A 20,155-nucleotide genomic window follows, 5' to 3' on the forward strand; every position below is an offset into this window, starting at 1 on the left:
TGCTTTCTATTGATGGAACCAACATATGTTGTATGTAGTACATTAAATACCCCGTACATACAAAATGATTTCTGATGGAGAGGGCATTAGCAATTGGTGGAATCCAGATAAGCCTCTGGATATTTTTTGTTATTTGAGCTTAACTCTGAAGCAAGCTAAGGATTCTAAGAAATGCAGATGAGGAGAGAGAACATCCCAGGCATAAACACAGAGGCAAGAGTCAGCACCTGTTGATTGGATATGACAAACCCTTATGTTCACTTCTGTATGGGTGTGGAGTAGATGAAATGATAGTGAAATCTCCTCAGTCTGTACAGAACCAAGCTGCAGAATTAGAGTTGTCAGAGTGATGAACTTGAATTCAGGAAGTCTTGGGCTTAAATATCTGTTTCTAAAGAGCTGTGTGACTCGGGGCATTTTTATGGGCATCCAGCAACTCTTTAAGGCTATAAGTAATAGATAGGATGTGACCTATATTGGTTGGAGGAGTTAACAGGGTAAACATTTTTTTTAAGTCACAGAGTCCAAATTCTTTGACTAAGTTACACAGAGTGCAAGCATCATACTATAGTAGAAAAAGAAAAACAAACTAACTTGCTGTCTATTTGGTCTGCTTATTTCATACTTTACTTTTAAGATATATTATTTTTTGGAGGGTTGATTACTCCTTCCATTGACACAGATTATAACCACTTTGTGCCTTAGGGGACAGTATTCTAGAGTTGTTGCAGCCTAAAATATTTATCACTACAGAATAGAAACTTGAAGATAAAAACTATTTCTGTTTTGTCTTCATATCCTTGGTGACTAACATAGTCCTTAGCACACAGTAAGTGTTTAATAAACACTCTTGAATTTAATTCCCTCTCAACAGAGAGAAATCCAGATAATCCAGATTTCTATATTTCAGAATATTCCCATTTCTGAGTTTTCCTTCTTATTTATATACAAATACATGTATATCTCTAGCTATATCATCTATATTTATATTTATGTCTATATATGTCTGCATCAATGTTCAGCACATCATAGTTGGATAGAGAGCTGACCTCGAAGCCAGGAAGGCCTGGATTCTCTCTAACACATGCTGACCCTGTGACCCACAGCAATCATTTAGCCTCTCAATATGCAAGGCAATCTCTAATACTAGTAAGTTGTGGTGAATGGCCCATCTGCATTGATAAGGGAAGTTTCCTCACCTGGGATTTCCCTATACCAATGAATCACAAGCCTGATCCCTTTGCATTTCTTCATCATTTATATCCATGTGTAAGGCTCTTCATACTCTGAAGCCATATCTGTATAATTTGCTTATGTTTGGGTTCTAAAATTGCTTTTTCTAAACCTAACTTTATGAACACAAATCCAGAATTCTATTATACTGTATAATAAATATGAATGGAAATAGCTATTTGTAGACATCCTTAGCAATCTCTTGCTCTATTAAGAGTAAAATTTTCCTTACTGTATCAGTGTTGAATCTTTTATAAAATGAAATATCTGTCATACTGAATTGACTTATATTAAAACTAAGCTAGTTATTTCTGTCGTGTTACCTGCAATATGTTTTTAGATCTGCTATTTTCATTCTTTATGATTATACTGATACTACTTTTATGAAACTTCTTTAATACAACATGGTTCCAGCATGGAGATTGTATGACAGTTCGACAGTGTAACTTTACTGCTTGGCCTGAACATGGGGTTCCTGAAAATAGTGCACCATTAATTCATTTTGTGAAGTTAATTCGAGCAAACCGAGCCCATGACACCACACCAATGGTTGTTCATTGCAGGTAAGTTTAAAATATGGTCAAATGGACTTTAAAATTTTAATAATCAAAGAATGGATATATTGTGGCTAGAGATATGGGCTTTGAATCAGGAAGATCAATATTCAAATCCTGAGTATAGAATAATATCCAAATCCTGCTTATCAAGCTCTTTTTGCTTTAAGCAACTCCCTGAAACTTATCTACTTGGTAATAGACAGTTTGCTGTCTTCACTGGTGGAAGGAATTAGCATACCTGGAGTTTCCCATGCTAAAACAATTAAATATCTTTTGCTTACTGATCCAAAAATGCTTTTTGTTCACATTGGTAACCTGACTTTCATTGTCATAAAGACAATAATCATCTCACAGAATTTTCATTTAGACTCAAAAAAGCTAATGTATTAAAAACATTTAGTAAACCTCACAATGCTATGTAACTGGCAGTTATTATTGTTGTTATTACTATTTCTACTATGGAAAAATCTCCTTGCATCACTCTCATTTCTTCTCCCATTTCCCCCTCTATCTATCCTACTTGATTTTTAAAATCTTTTAAAGCTCTTCCAGGTCCTGAGACCAATTCACATTCTTCTTTGAGGCTTTGGATGTAGCTGTTTTGATCTTCCCTGTCACCATAGTAACTTTCTGTGGTCAAGTTCTTTTTTTGTTGTTTGCTCATTTTCCCAGATTATTTCTTGACTTTTAACTTTGTGTTAAAGTTGGGCTGTGCTCCTGGGGTGGAGGGGTACTGTCCCAAGCTTTAGGTTTTTCATGCTGCTCTTTTCAGAGCTAGCCCTGGGAGTCTGTAAGTTTTCAGTTTTTCCAAGGTGGTATGATCTAAGGAAAGATGTGGTTACTCCCCTCCTGGCCTATGCTGTGGACTCTCAGTGACCACAAGCACTCTTTTCTGCCCTGGAACTGTGACCAGGATCCCCACTCCTGCTAGTGCTCCTCCTTGCCCTGGGACTACAACCCAAATCCATATGTGGACCATATAACAGAGTCCTGCTCCCAGTACCAGCAAAGGGTCTCTTTAATCTCCTTCTGACCAGTTGTCAACTCCCTCACCATCTGTGGGCTGAGAGCTCCAGAACCTACTGTTGCCAATTCAGTTACCCTCAAGGGCTATTGCTGCCATACTAGGGTGTTGCCTGCATTGGACTATACTCCACTCTCATCCCAATACAACAGACCTTTCCTGCTGAACTTCTAAGTGAAAATTGTTTTTTTTTTTATTTAATTTTTTTTTTATTATTCTGCCACTCCAGAATTCATTTTGAGGCTTTATTTTAATATTGTTTGTAGGGAAATTTGAGAGAACTCAAGCTAGTTCCCACTTTTACTCCTCCATTATGGCTCTGAGAAATCTGTTTTACTTTGGTCCTGGAATTTGCTTAATATAAGTTAATTATAAATTTAAAAAAATGTGTCCCTCATAGTAATTGCTATTTTCTAGTCTCAGAGATTAGTGGAAAAGACAGAGTAAATATGTTTCCCTAGATAACTTACTAAGTTTTTTTTCCCCCTCAGCTATGTAGATCTCTGAATTATCCACCAACCTATAAACTTTCAATGACCAAAGTTATAGAGGTTACAGCTGGATAAATAAGGAATTAGTAGTTTCATACTATAAATAACACCTTAAAGAATGTCTGCCTTATTTTAGAGTTTGTGGTCAGGAGCCTATATTTCCATGTAATGGCTAAGTTCAGTGGAAAAAAGCCAATATTAATTGATATCAGATTATTAAATTTAAGTTAGATGAAAAATGACTATAAAATCAAGGTAGTTATAATTTTGGAAGTATCTGGGGAGGGGGCACTGAGACAAATTGTTCTTCAATAATATTTATCAGATCTTTCCATTCCATGCATTACCACCTTTATCAAGACTGTAATTCCTTCTTAAGCCTGGACCACTAAAATAAATCATATGCAATGCTGAAATATTCCTGAGCTTTCAGGAACAGTTGAGTTTTGGAATTCCTGCATTAGAGCCTCTTTCTTTGCATGAAATTGGCCAAATGTATAAAGAGTTGCTTGTTATGCATGGAATGATGTATCAGAAAAAGTTGAATACTGAAGTATGATTTTCATTAATGGGTACTTATAACATTTACAATCATATAACTTAAGTTTTACAGAGTATATTCTTCATATCAGTTGTATAAAGGATATAGTAGGAAATTATTATTCTCCTCAGATGAAGAAACTGAGGTCACTAGAGCCTAGGTGAGTTTCTGAAGGTCACATAGATCATAAGATCTTTGAGTCACTATTTATACCCAGGTCTTCTGATTACCAACCCAGTTCTATTTCCTCTATGTTGTGTTTCCTCTAATGAGTCACCCTCAATGTGAGAATATGGCTATGACATAGAACAAGATAGCATTGCCCATGGTCCAAGAGGCACCCTTTCCCCCAAATGGTGTTAAAAACACACTGACCAATTCTTACTTTTAAACATCTGTTCTAGATTCCAAATCAATCATTAACCTTCTGCTTTTATTTGTCATATTAATATACTAAAATATTTCCCAACAAGTCAACCATTTCCCAGTTTTCTGTTTAATTTATGTTACATACAACAAAAGCACCACATTTCACTGATAATTCAATTAAGGAGGTACTTTAAGCATTGTTTATGTAAGCCAAAGACATTGCTTTTCCTGGCTTTAATATTTTGTCCATTTCAGTACTTTTCTTCTATTACCACTTTCCCTACATCTTGCTATCCAGCTTAGTTTTTGAAATGACCACTTGGCCATGTCGGAATCTGTAAATTTCAAGTACAATTATGATGCCTTTCATTATTGTCTTTATCCAACACTAGTGAACATTTATTACGTGTTTCCTATAGACAAGGAGAGGCAGCATGGTAGAATGGTTAAAGGGCTTGCCTTGGTATCAAAAAACCTGGGTTCATGTCTCACCACTGACACATACCAAATGTGTGACTCTGGGCAAGGCCCTTAATCATTAACTTCCAATGCTGAGACTTCTGGATAACACTGTAAGTTGGAGTAGAGTTCTATCGGTGAAAGGAGATAGCACAGTAGATGTAAACACGAGTCCAGGACCATTTTCCCCAACATACACATGCACACAGATATGCGCATGCGCACACATGTGTGTATGTGTGTGTATATATATATATACATATGCATATATATACATACATATGCATATATATATACACACACACATACACACACACACACACACACACACACACACACTGCAAGGTACTTATATTTGTGGTCTAGACCTGTGATTTCTTTGGCATGGAAAACTCCTGGTACAGGAACTGATAAAGATTTTTAAGTCTGTAATTTATAATCTTATAGAGTCAGCTGGGACTCTGAGAAGTTAAGATAAGATACTTATCCATGGTCAGAAAGTCATTATGTGTTAGAGACAGAACCTGAATTCAGGTTCTGACTGGCTCTTAGGCCAGCCCCTTACCTGCTCTACCATGCTGTCTCTCCTTTTTCACAATGAACACCAGTTCATTGTCAACTCCGTAGGGCATGGGTGGGGAACCTGCTTCCTCCAGGCCACATGTGGCCTCAAGGCCTCAGGTTCTGCTTTAGGGTATTAGAAGACCTGAGATCAAATTCTACCTGTAGTACTTACCACCTCTGTAAATGTGGACAACCCATTTAACTGTCCTAGGCCTCAGTTTCCTTAAATGTAAAATGAGTTTGGACTAGCTGGCTTCTCCTCTTTTGCACTGTTTTAGATCTATGGTCTCATAACTCTGCCATTCTATCTCTTTGCCAAGGCCAGAGGAGTAAAAAGATTTTAAAAAGGTATGGTCCCTGCCTTTAAAAGGTTTAACTATAAGGTAGTAAATGAAATTTTCTTTGTCATATATGTATATATATATATATATATATATATATATATATATATATATACACACACACACATGTAATATTTTTTCAGCTACAAAGATATTTTAAACTGTATTTCCATGGACAGTGTAAAAGTTCAGAATGCATGTTTGAGAGTGAGAAGTCAGTAGTCATTTTTATACCCACAGTTACATGGCAGATAAAAAGCATGTGGTTTTTGTGGTGGTTTTTTTTTAGCCACATAATTTCCACAGACTACACCCTTGTTTTATACCATGACAACCTTATAACAACAACACATGCCCTTGAGGTTTCGAAGCTACATGATTGTGATGCCCTCTTTACTGCTAGCGCATGTTTGATCCCTGGTATGAGCCACCCAGCTCACATTACGCCTGGGCTGCTTGGCCAGCATTGTGTGCCGCTAAAGTCAGGGATGGATTGTAAACTTCTGGGGGCATTAAAAGCCATTGATAATGAGCTGCCTTCTCCAGCTCCTCCAAATTGTGTCTGTGCTCCTCGATGACAAACTCACAGGTTACCTAACCTCTTCATTTTTGAGCCTTTTTGGTACTAGACACCCCCTTCTTCATCCTTTTCCAGTTCTTAAAGCATATCATACCATTTACCCTAATGATAGAAAATGATAGAAATGTATATAGCAGTTTGCAGTTTACATGTATTATCTCATTTGAAGTAATTAACAATTACATTAAGAGCTGAAGCGGTCCCTGAAAGCCATCTAGTCCAAATCCCTTAATTTGCAGAAAAGAAAATTGAGGTCCAGAAAAGCTAAGTGACTTATTCAAGACTATAGAAAAAATGTCTTAGGGAAAATCTGAATCCATGTTTTCTGACTCCAAAGCAGGGATTCTTAACATTTTGTTTGTCATGGACCCTTCAGCAGTCTGGCAAAGCCTATGGGCCCCTAATCGGAATTATGTTTTTAAGATGTAGTGTTTTAAAATGCATAAAATATAATACACATGATGACAAAAAAAACCCAATTCTGTTGAAATTCTCAAAATTAAAAAAAAATATCTTCATGGGCAAGAACCCCATCTCTTGAGTCAGCACATTGTCCAGTGTATGCTAATGCTTCCCTAGAAGTAAGCCTGCTATCCTCAAGAATATAGTTAATGCTATGGGGTGGTGGGAGTTGTTACATATATTTCTGTTGCAGTTTCTCGATTTCGTTGAAATTTCATTTTTTGTTTTTTGTTTTTGCCACCCCCAAAAAAAAATTTCACTGGGTAAGGCACGTACTCAAGCATTAAAATGAAAGTGTCATAAAAACAAAAAGCTAATGTTTATATAGTACTTTATGTATGTTTTCCCATTCAGTTCTCACTTGTGAGATCAAGTTAAGAGTCTAGAGATGAGATGAGAAAACAGGGGCAGAGGGAGGTCAAAGTGGCTTGGAGGGGTAGCTAGGTGGCAAAGTGCATGGAGGACCAGCTCTGGAGTCAGGAGGACCTGAGTTCAAATCCATCCTCAGATACTTAACTAGCTATATAAGCCAGGGCAAGTCATTCAACCCTGATTGCCTCTACCAAAAACAACAACAACAACAAAAACAAATATAAAAATACTTATAAAATGACTTGCCCATAGTCACACAGCTACTAAGTCTCTGAGGAAGTTTTCAAAATTAGTTTAGACCTGTTTCCAAGTCCAGTGTTTTATTTCCCTCTGCCTTCTTAAATCATTTGTCAGTTGTATCTGTGAGAAATAGCAGACTAAGGAAAAGATTTTAAAAATGTATAGGAGAGCAGGACACCTTGATTCCAACACAGTGGAGAAAAAAGCTGTATAGTCAAGTTGACAAGCATTTATTAAAAGCCTACTGTGAGCCAAGCACTATGCTACACACTATGTTATGAAGACGTTTCATATTTGAAATGGGTGACATTTCTTAGTAGCAAGTTTCCTCTTCCTCATTGTCATCATCAATGAGCATTTCATAGAATTATAAATTTGCAGGGGCAAAGGACCTTGATGTTGTTATTTAATCATTTTCAGTCACGTCTGACTCTTCATGACTGCATTTGCGGTTTTCTTGGCAGATACACTGGAGTGGTTTGCCATTTCCTTCTTCAGCTCATTTTACAGATGAAGAAACTGAGGCAAACAGGGTAAAGTGACTTGTCCAGGGTCACACAGCTAGGAGGTGTCTGAAGCCAGAATTAAACTTGGGTCTTCCTCACTCCACGCCCAGCACTCTATCCACTGTCCCATTAGTCTTCCATTTACTAAGCACCAGCAAGTTGCTATGTCAGATACAGTGTAAATTACTCATAATCTGTGTTCTGTTTCCTTCGCAGTGCTGGAGTTGGAAGAACTGGAGTTTTTATTGCTCTGGACCACTTAACACAACATATAAATGACCACGATTTTGTGGATATATACGGACTTGTAGCAGAACTGAGAAGTGAGAGGATGTGCATGGTACAGAACCTGGTAAGACAGAAAGCTCCCAGCAGTCCTCTGAACCCATCCAGGGCTGGTATATGGAAAACAAGCCTTCAGATGAAATGCTGACGTCCCTTTTCAAGCACATAAAGCTTTAAAGGAGATAATTAGAACCAAATTTCTGAGGCAGAGAAGGGTTCAGTGGATAAAGTGCTGGACTTGCTGTCAGAGTGACCTCAAATACAAGCTAATTGTGTTGTGGTTTCTGTTATTTCATTTGTGTCTGACTTCTCAGGAGCCCATTTGGGGTTTTCTTGGCGAAGATACTGGAGTGGTTTGCCATTTCCTTCTCCACCTCATTTTATAGCTGAGGAAACTGAGGCAAACAGGGTTAAGTGACTTGTTCAGGGTCACAGAGCTAGTAAGTGTGTGAGCCAGGATTGGAACTCTGAAAGATGAGTCTTCCTGATTCCAAGCCCAGTGCTATATTCACTGTACCATCTAGCTGCTCCTCTAGCTAACTTACTAAAATAGCTGTGTGACCCTGGGCAAGTCACTGAAAACAACAACAACAACAAGAAAAATGCTTCTTGCCTCAGTTTCCCTGCCTGTAAAATAGGCATATAAACAGTACTTACCTCTCAAGGGTGTTGTAAGGATCAAATTAGATACATATGCAAAGTACCTGACACATATTAACCACTATATATATGCTAATTCCTTTCCCTTCCTCCTTATACAAGATATGATGTTTAGTTTTTTTTTTTAATTCTGACATTTTACAGAATTTTACTATTTATACTTTCAAAAAAGCTAATTTTGACATAAATCAGTGAATAGCTTTGAATAATTTGAAGGCTAATAATCTTACTTTCGGATTTGCTGCCCCCTTGTCCTTAATAATATTCTCCTTCAGAATAATGTCCCTAGAAGGAAAAAAGAAGCAAAATTCATCAATCCATTTTCATATTTAATACTGGTGAAATTTTTATTTGGTACCGACTTATGATTTAATTGGTTTGTGGAACTCCCTGGAAACTCCTTCTTACCAATGAATAGTGGCAATTCTATAGTTTAGGGTCAGTGAGTTGCCTTGTGACCTGATCAAGGTCACATAGACAGTGTATGTCAGAGTCAGAACATGGTACCCAGTTTTCCTGACTCTTGGGTCAGCTCCCTATGCACTTTGCAATATTCCTTCTTTTCAAAGGGTGTTAAAAATAATAACCAAAATTAATATGGAGAATTTTCTCTAAATGTCAATTATTAGTAGAATTATAGAGTAATAGCCTACATTTCCATTAATGATGATTTTTATATAAATATTACATATTCTATCTATATTACATATAATATAGAATAATTATCTCTAATAATATATACACATATACATACACACACACACACACACACATACATACATATATACATATGCACTTGGAAAGTTTTTGCCACTCCAGCTTCAGCTTTGCGAAGATCCTCATCTCCTTTCTACAACCCTGCTGCCTAGCAAACCATTTAAAAAGAAATCCTATTCTTTAGCTTATTCTTATGTGATCTTTTCCTGCTTTGCCTCCCCTTGTTTGCTGTGGTCTCCTTTACCTGAAAATGACTTTGTGTTTATTCTGTGTATATTTTATGTTTCCTTATATGTTTACATACCATTTTTTCCAGTAGAATTTAATGCACATATATACACATACATGCATATACGTGGCTGTGCTTACATATGCATGCCTACTTATACATACACATACACATGTATGTATGTATGTATGTATGTATATGCAGCTAGGTGGTACAGTGGATAGAGTGCTATGCCTGAAGCCAGAAAAATTCATTTTCCTGTGTTCAGATACAGCCTCAGACACTTACTTGCTGTGTGAGCCTGGACAAGTCACTTAACCCTGTTTGCCTCAGTTCCTCATCTATAAAATGAACTAGAGAAGGAAATGGCAAACCACTCCAGTATCTTTGCCAAAAAAAATCCCAAATGTGGTCATGAAAAGTTAGACATCACTGAAATTACTAAATAACAACAACAAAATATCCGTGTACACACATATATGTACATATACACAGATATACATAAATGCATATGTCTATATGTGTATACATATATATCAATATAAATATGCATGTGTGTACATATATAAATATGTAAAAATTGGCAGATTGTATGTTAGATTGGGTCTCTGATTTCTGTTTAAAACTGAAATAATAGAAGCAAAAAAAGTTATGCAAAAAAGAAACATTTTCTGTTTGGAAGTAATTTCTTTACTTCATCCAGTGATCTGCAAACATGATGAAACATATATATTATCATCTGTGACAAAATATTTATGTAGTTATGTAGAAAAAAACAATGTTTACCTAATATTTTTCATGGATTCGTTTGCATATTTATATTTTAAGGACAGTACTAAACCAATATTGGTATAGGAAACTCCAAGATAACTAAGTTCTCTCCACAGGTGGGCACCTTCACTGAAATTCATAATCATAGAGAATTTACAAAAGAACTGAGAGATTAAATGACTTGCCAAGGTCATACAGCCATTATGTGGCCAAGGCAGGATTTGAACCCATCCACGCCTTCCTGTCTTTGTGGAAAGCCTTCTGTCTGCTGCTTCATGACTGTCTTTCATCCCATAAACACATGCACATACACACACGTAGTATATATGAAAATACATTATATGTACATATATGGAAAATCACAAGGTTTCCACAACTTTCCACTTATATGCATATGTAAATTTGATGTCATTGAATAGAGCATCAACTGTAGCAGTGGCTTATGCCACCCTATTGTAACACACAAAGCAACCTTCCCAAGAAGAATAGGCTTTATAGCACTTTCACTACCATTCTGGTGCTAATTCTATTCAAAGAACATTTGCTAAATGGCTGCTATGTGCCAGGCATTGTGCTAGAGTTACAAAGCCAAAAAAAGGAAAAATTCCTACCCTCAAGGCATTTTGAGTTCCTCAGTGCCTTTTTCTTATAGTAGAGAAGAAACAGAGCTACTATCAAATGATCTTAGTTGTTACAGGCCTGCATTCCTTCATATACAAGCAGCTGCTGTAGTCCTCATTGGCTCCAACAGCAGTACACTTAAGGGCACTTGCTAGCCATGAGATGGTGCTTTGTGTCTTGAGTACCCCTGCAGCCATCCATGGTTAGGGGCACATTCACAAACCCAATAATAAGAGCTAAAGTACTTTAATGTTTTGCAAATCACTTTACAACAACTGTGGGTGGGCTTTATAGGCATGTCGATACTCATTTTAGAAATGAGGAAACTGAAGCTCAGAAATGTTGAGTATGTAACCCACCGTCAGATAACCAATAAGTATCAGGTTCAAGACTTGAATACAGGTCTCTACTGATTCCAAGCCTACTTCTACTGCCTTATGCTGCCTTCTCCAAGATGGCGCTACTGACCATGAGTACCTTTTGGATAATGGGCCTGTTCTTAACTCCACCTAGAGATTCAGAATCACTCTGACATAGCTTCCCCCCATACATCCCCCTAAGTGGAAGGAAAATGTACGGGAAGTTTTTGTACAATTATTGTAGTTATTGATTCCATAAGATTTTCCACATCTATACTTTCTACCACAGCTAGGTGGTACAGTGGATGGAGCACTAGACCCAAAGTCATGAAGAGAACATCAAATCTGCCTCAGTTACTTAATCGCTGTCACATTTCTCAGCCTTAGTTTATTTATCTGTAAAGCGGTAACAATAATAGCACCTACTGGGGCAGATAGGTGGCACAGTGGGCGCAACTAGGTGGTGCAGTGGATAGAGCACTGGCCCTGAAGTCAGGAGGACCTGAGTTCAAATCCGGCCTCAGACCAAACACTTGACACTTACTAATTATGTGACTCTGGGCAAGTCACTTAGCCCCAATTGCCTAAAAAATAAAAATAATAACAATAATAGCACCTGTCTCACAGTATTGTTGTGTGAATCAACTGAGAAAATGTATATAAAATGCTTTGCAAAGCTGAAAGTGCTATATAAATATGATCTATTATTAGTATAGTTATCATTATTTATTAAACTGCTTTATAAACCTTACAGTATTATAGAAATATTCTGTATTATTATTAATTGTAGAAAAATTGACAATCTGTTCTAGTGGAGGGCATTTCTACGTGGATGAAATCGCAGGTTCATCTTAAAAATACCCACACTCTGAGAATTGTCCCAGAATTGTCATGTTGTACCATAACATACCCAATTACAAGTTTTAGCATCCATTGCTTTCCCCTCTCCTATCAGAAGAAGAGCTGCTGGGACTGGTCACAACCATCAGATATCAGGAGAGTCACTTTTTAACAAACCCACAAGACCTAATACATCCAACTATGTGCCATCCCACACAGTGATTTCCTTGAGGAACCGAATGCTTCCTACACAGACGCTGCCATTGGGAACAATATTCCTGACCCACCTCCGGGGCTACTTCAAGTGTCCTGTTGTGTTAGTGTTATATTTAATTATTTAGAAAGAGTTCCCAAATGTTTGATATCAGGTACACAAAATGTGACAGACACAACTTATTTTTTTCAATTTTAAGTTCAACCTGGTCTTTTGGAGAGGTGTAGTCACAGCTGTGGGGACTTTAAAAAATGATAATAATAATTGCCCCTTGGAAAGTTTTTGCCGCCTCCAGCTTCAGCTTTACAAAGATCCTTACCTCCTTTCTACAACCCTGCTGCCTAGCAAACCATTTTAAAAGAGGTCCTATTCTTTAGCTTATCCTTATGTGATCTTTTTTGTTGCTGTGGTCTCCCCTACCTGAAAATGACTTTGCATTTACTCTGTGTATATTTTACGTTTCCTTATATCTTTACATACTATTTTTTCCAGTAGAATTTAAGTTCTTTGAGGACAGGCATTGTTTTATTTTTGTCTCCATATCGCCTGCTACTAACAATGTGTCTGGCATGTAGTAAGTGCTTAATAAATGCTTTTTAAATGAATGAGCAATCAAATGAAATATGAAATTGAAGAAAAGTACAAAAAACTAATGGTTTGTCATTTTTAACCATCTCAGCAAGCATTTGGAGTTTAGTCACCTGGATAAAGATTCCTGAAATAAATTAATTAAAATTACATATTTTTTCCAATCAAAAAAAAAAGAAAGAAAAGATTCCTGAAGTCATCAGAAATGACAAGATGTATGGAGATAGCAATCTAGCCGCAAGCATTTATTGAGCACATACTGTGTGCTAGGCACTGTGCTAAGTGTTTGCTAAGGGACCCTTTGTTGTAAATGGCGTGCAATCACTCCAAAACAACAGCCTCTTTCATTTATGCCTTTATTGTTCTGTATAATTCTTCAAAATAAGTCCTCAAAAATATTTTTGGTTCACTTTGCATTTCTTTGCTGTCCAGGCACAATACATTTTTTTGCATCAGTGCATTTTGGATCTGTTATCAAGTAAGGGAAGTCATCAGCCCATCTGTTTTGTGAATTATTCAGCCCTTCAGAAGATGGACTCTTTGGATGCCATGGAAGGTAAACAGAGACAGGTTGTACCCAACTTATTTTCTCCCCCACCCCCACCCCAGCAGGTGCATTATTTAAAAGTGAGCGTACTTTGACAAGCATTTAGGGGGCCAGTCAGTGTAAACATGATTCCTCTACTCCCCTTTAACCCAAGTCACAGTAGGGCCACTTATGTATGTTATATCTTCTCACTGAACTTTTTGAAATGATGCAGATTTAACTATGATTTCTTTTTTGTAACCTGTCCTTTTATGTTTTTAGGTGATGTTGAGCTTGAATGGGAAGAAACCACCATGTAAATATTCTGACAAAAGATTACATCTGGAGAAATTTTTTTCATGTCCCAAGGGCCAAATGTATTCCCTTATTAACCTGGATTAAAACTCGCAATCTTAAAAAAAAATCCTCTTTTTTTTTTTAACAAAAATTGTTAAAAAGTGTGTAACAGTTGTTTTATGAAAACATCTAGGTAACACAGTTTCTTCATTTTTAAAAAATTTTGCACAGAATTACATAGTCTGCCTTTAAAACAAATGTGTCCTCTGAGGCACCCCAGAGTATCTTGCAGATCAACACATTTTTTTTTTTTTAATGGGCCAAATGTAATGTGAAGTTATCATCCCCTTAGCATGAATACTTCACTGTGAATTCTCCCTGATTTTAAGTCCATGCTGAAAATGTTGATGCAGTGGTGGCCTTTTGGCCTCCTGGGTGTTGACATTTCTTGTGGATTACTTCCAGAACTGTCATGATGATCTCTGCCTCGATGTATGTTCCTGGGTTTTGAATCTTCTGTTTTATGAGTGCTGGGATATCAACTTATGATCCTGAACAGCTGAACAGTCACCCCCTGACACTGCAGGAATTATTCAGGTTTTATACAACACACAGTAGCTCTTCAGGGACACAGGGCTATTTAAGCTGCTTTGTGATCCCCAGTTTTTTTTTTAAATAGAAGAAAACAAAGAAGTGAAGAGAGAAAATGGTTCATCAATATGTATAAAGTACCAAAGCATCCCTCAAACTGGACAGCTTCTGGGAATGTTCCATCAAAAATGTTTTGTTCTATTTTAAAATACAGTGTAGAGTTGGTTTGTCTGAATGTTGTACCTTAGGAATAGACTGATCTGATTACTGTATATTTTTGGAGTATTCCTGTACCTGCTAATACTAACTTAAAAAAAAAAAAAACAAATGAACAACTGTAGTGTGATTCCAACTTGTAAACTAATAATGTAGATTAAGCAGTTTATTGTACTACCGTGGTGCCAACAGGGTCTTAAGATCAGTTTGAATAGCGTGGTCCATATTTCACTTTCTAGTATTGTTTCATTTGGGGGGGGGAGGGTGATGTTTGATGTCGTACCTAGAAATAAAGAAGTGGAATCCAAAAGCAAAGCATAAAGAGATTTGGAAAGAAAAGCTTCTATTTCCTCAGTTTGTCAGGAAATGAAAAGAAGCATAATAATTAGATTTTGAACTTCAGAATAGTTTAGTTAGTATGCATATATTTCATTTGAATATTTAAAGCGAATAGTATCAACTTGTCTAAACTCCTAATACTACTTAAATAACTCCCACATAAACATTTGTTGGTTGACGTATTGATATAATTTTTAGTGCAGATGACAGTCCAATGAAAGAAGTTTGCTACTGTGGTAAGACCCAAGATATTTTTGAAAATGTTAATACAACTAATATTGATTTCACATGTGCTTTAATATATATATATATATAACTATTTGATGACTAATAAATATATTTTGTGATTTGGATTACTTTTTTGCAACCAGAAGTTGAAACTTTATCCTTTTCCTATGAGATGCTTAGTTTCATATAAGTTGTGAAAGCATAACTGGCCCATCATTTCCCTCAAGGGTAAATCAATTATTGTGATATGTGAATCAACTAACCTAGAATTCATAATGCAAGAAATAATTTGATTTTGTTGTTAAGTCATGTCCAACTATTTGAGACCCCAGTTGTGTGTATGTTGTTTTTTTGGGTTTTGGGGGGCATTTTTTGGCAGATACTGGAGTGGTTTGCCATTCACTTCTCCAGATCATTTTATAGATGAGGAACTGAGGTAAAACAGGGTTAAGTGACTTGCCTAGGGTCACACAACAAGTGAGTATCTGAGGCTGGATTTGAATTCATGAAGATGAGTCTTCTTAATTCCAGGCCTGGCATTCTATCCACTGTGCCACCTAGCTTTACCTTTACCTTTACCTTTACCCAAGAAAGGCAAGGCAGCACGGCCTACTGGGGGTGAAAGGGAAGGCCAGCCTTGGTGTTAAGCTGACCTAGCTAGATTTAAATAGTGGTCTCTGACACTTGCTGGTTGTATGTGTCTAACAAGTCACTTAACCTCTCAATACCCCCAGGTGACTCTGTTAAGACTATGAGTTATGGCATGGGGTCTTTGCCTCTTCCCTTTGGCAATCCAGTGAAACCTAGGTAACCCTCCACAGAACGCTGATTTTAAATGCATAAGATAAAATACATAGGAATGCAAAGGAAACCAGTTATTTTGGAATTTAATTAAAAAATTAAGCTCGAAGACCACAGGTTAAAAACTTCTGATTCAGATGTTGCTTATGTATGTGTATGTAGGGTGAGAGTTACCTCACTCATAGTTTCCTATATTGATCATAGATTAAATCATATATTAAAACAAAAAAAAGGCAAAAGATAAAACAAAACAAAAACTTTCACCTATCTTTTATTGACTTGTCAATCCACTGGAGTGAAGGTGAAACCATCTCTATGGCATTACATGAAGGGAGCATCTAAGACGCCAGACAGCGTTGGACTCCAGACTCAGTCTAGGGTTCTCTTCCTTTAGTTCTTAATTCGGTGTTTTCCATTTAGTGTCCTGATGATGCTGGGGGTGACAGTTACTTCAGCTTTTCCCCTCTGCCCAAACTACCATCAAAGTAGAAGTTGACCAAGGGAACCTCGCCAGTGACTTGCCTGTTTTCCATGAGGAAGTCGTTCTAGTCAATAAAGATGAACTATGGATCTCAAGGGACCTTAGTCATCAAATAATAATAGCCAACATTTATGTAGTGCTTGAGGATTACCAGCCTGAGTGTTTTAAGAGGAAAATGAGGCTGAAAGACATTAAGTGACATGCCTGGGGTCAAAAGTTAGTAAGTGTCTGAGACAGGGTTTGAATCTAAATAGGTCTTTCTAACTTCAACTCCACTGAAGTACCAAATGGCTGCCTGGCTAATGCAATCCCCCCTCATTTTACAGATAAGGAATCTGAGGCAAACAGAGGTTAAGTGACTTGTCCAGGGTCACACAGCTGGTATCAGAGGTAGTATTTGAACCCAAATCTTCTGACTCCAGATCTGAGTTAAAATCCAGCTTCAGGCACTTATTTTCTGTGTGACCTTGGATAACTCATTTAACCTCTATTTAATCTCAGTTTCCTCATCTGTAAAATGGAGATAATAATAGCACCTACCTCCCAAGGTTGTTGTGAGTCAAATGGGATAATAATTGTAAAGCATTTGGCACATAGTAAGTACTATATGTGTTCGCTATTATTATTAGTTTATATATATACATGCATATATAAACATACATGCACATATACATATATACATGTATATATGTATATATACACAAATATATATGTGTATGTACATATATACATACACGTATATATGTATGTATATATATACATACGCATATATATGTATGTGTATATATACATATATATATATATACACACACATACATATATATCTAAATATGCACATCATAGAGAATAGACTCAAGCTTGAATAGCAAGGCAGAAAAGAGGGCAAGGTGGGTGAAGAGACAGACACGGATCTCCTCTCCCAGGAGATCTAGGGTTTGGGTTACTAAGGAGTAAGAACAATCTTATGGAGAATAACCTGTGAAGCACATCTATGTGCTGCTCCTTCCCAGCTAGAGGGTAATTTTTATAGGTTCTCAGAGAGTCACATTAGAGTGTCTTTTCAACTTTATGTCCTTATAAGCAAAAATAAAAATAAAAATGGAAGGAATTATTTTTTCTTCATTCAAAAACATGTGTGCTTAATAAAGTTTGTTAAATGAATGAATGAATGGAAAGCAGTCTACCAGGCTCCTGAAAGCTGGCTAATCTCATGTTGTTTGTGACAGGCTAAAGTAATGGAAAAGTCAGCAAAGGTAGGGTGGCCCTACTTGGCAAATGGCAAGAGAAGAGACAAATGACAGCATGACAGATGCCATTCACAGGAGGCAGGCATGTCTTATCAAACAGAGACTGTGATGTAGGGGCAAGAGTTGCTGGACTTGAAGCCAGGGTTCAGAACCTCATTACAGTTATTGGCGATGGGACCCTAAGTGAGTCGAAGACTCAAAAGCTTTAGATCAAGACCTAGAGGGACTTGATACATCATTTAATCCAATCTTTTTATTTTAAAGATGAGGAAACTGAAGCATAGAAATGATAAGTGGCAGAGTCAGAAGTCAGTGACTCCAAATCTAGACCTCTCTACTGCACCATGAAGCCAGAAATCAAATTCAGACTCTGTTAAACCAATTTCTCTTGGCCACTGTCAGACTGTTGATGAAAAAAAATACTTTTACTTAAAATGTCTGGATACTTCAAGACAAAAATATTTTTCTAACTTTAATGATGTATGTAATTACCATAATAGTTTCCCTTCAGTCTGTATACATAGATATAAATATATTTATCAACATCCATAAGCACAATATAGCAATACAACATGAACCAATTACAAACTTACCTGCATTTGGAGTCCAACAGTTACATGCAAACCATCCCATTTAGCTTTCCTACGTAAATCATGCACACATCAAAAATGACCTAGAATAAATGGCGCTAACTTTTGTTCAGTGAGTTGATTCAGTGTCATCATCAGTGCTATGCTGTTGACAAGTGGGTAATGACTCATTAATGAGCTCTAGACTAGGAATTAAAGACCTAAGTACAAGTCCTGGTTCTGGCACTTACTACTTTGGTGAGCTTGGATAAGTCCCTTTACTTCTCTGAATATCTGTTTTCTTATCCATAAAATTTAGGTCATGATAACTGCATTATTCACTGGGTTGTTGTTATTTGCCTTTCATTTTCAAAGAGCACCAATGACTTCATGATGTGAGGGATGATGTCTTGACTTGAATGTGAGTTGAATTTAATTGAGGCAGAGCTTCGCAGTCGGCAGCCTCACTGTCTCTTCCAGAGTCACTGAAGTCCAGTGGCAGGACACTGATACTAAGTGTCAGTACTAGGATTAAAACCAAAGTCTTCCAGACTCCACTGCCAACACCTCTGTGCTAAGCTTTCTCTCAGAAAGCCACCTAGAGTAAGGAATTTTTATAGTTTTCAAAAAGGTCACAAGAAAAGTTTTCTGAATCCATATGATGATATTTTCATGGAGAAAGGAGAAAAGAAAAGAGGAAAATATCAGAATAAGAGCCGACAGGATTTAGCTAATGAGAGTGATAAAGATCATAGGCACTTGTGAAGTGACTGTATGATGGTGAGTCATACTATGCAAATATCTCTGAAAAATTAAAAGTGAGTATCACCCAGAGGGCAATGAAGAGTTGCATGGTGGGTTGATGAAGCTGCAAAATGTAAAACACAAAGAACTTGAAGGAACTAGACTTAAGGATATTATCAGGGAAATATATGAGCATAAAAAGAAGGGGCTGCTCATGTAGTGAAAAGAGGTATAATATTCCAAGTTTTCCTCTATTATTCTCAAAATGTTTCCTGTTTCAAACTGTGGGAGAACATGGACAAAAGCCACACAAGATGGTCAGTTATCATTACAGGGAACTTCACAATCAATGAGATCATAAATATTTTAGTTAAGAGTAGGTAGCACCATGGATAGAACATGTCCTGAAATCAAGGAGACCTGAGTTCAAATCCAGCCTGTGATACTTACTAGTTGAATGACCTTGGGCAAGTCACTTAACCTTTTATCTGCCCTAGTTTCCTCAGTTATAAAATGAAGGTTGTAATAATAGCATCCAGCTCATAGGGTTGTCGTGAGTATCAAATGGGATCATAATTGTAAAGCACTTAGCACAGTGCCTGGCACTTAGTAAGCACTGTATAAATCTTAATTATTGTTACTATTAGTAGGAGTTAGAGTATTAGTAGGAGAAGGAATAGTAGTAGTAGCAGCAGTAGTAGTAGGAGCAGTAGCAGTAGTAGTAGTAGTAGTAGTAGTAGTAGTAGTAGTAGTAGTAGTAACAGTAGTAGTAGTAGTAGTAGTAGTTCTGAGAAGAAATAGGAAGAATGGAAGCAAGACTGATTATGAAAATCAATAAAAATGTGTGGCATAGAAGGAAGAAAAAAATCAATCACAACATTCAAATTTAAATAATTTTTCCTAAGGGGAAATTTGTTTTTCACTGATGTCTTACTTTTTCACTTGTTTTTCACTGACCTATAGCTTTGTGTTCTGTGCCCTTTTTCCTTCAGAAAAAAATGAAAACAAATGTATTAACTCAATAAGCATCTATTAAATGTCTATTACATGTTAAATTCCTTGCTAGATGCTTGAGGTTACAAAGATTTTTTTA

General features: G+C 36.8%; 1 protein-coding gene across 1 annotated transcript in view; it reads left to right on the forward strand.

The window, feature by feature from the left end:
• PTPRQ (protein tyrosine phosphatase receptor type Q) overlaps window positions 1-15,339 on the forward strand; it is a 267,228-nt gene extending 251,889 nt beyond the window's left edge. Inside the window, 4 exon segments of the mRNA XM_020993501.2 lie at window positions 1,648-1,796; window positions 7,956-8,091; window positions 13,456-13,579; window positions 13,832-15,339. Coding sequence (XP_020849160.2) covers window positions 1,648-1,796; window positions 7,956-8,091; window positions 13,456-13,579; window positions 13,832-13,869 — 447 coding nt within the window. The 3' untranslated portion in view covers window positions 13,870-15,339.
• Window positions 15,340-20,155: the final 4,816 nt, after the last annotated feature.

This window comes from Phascolarctos cinereus, unplaced genomic scaffold (assembly GCF_003287225.1).
Source record: "Phascolarctos cinereus isolate Bilbo 61053 unplaced genomic scaffold, phaCin_HiC Scaffold_1;HRSCAF=81, whole genome shotgun sequence".
Lineage (NCBI taxonomy): Eukaryota > Metazoa > Chordata > Mammalia > Diprotodontia > Phascolarctidae > Phascolarctos > Phascolarctos cinereus.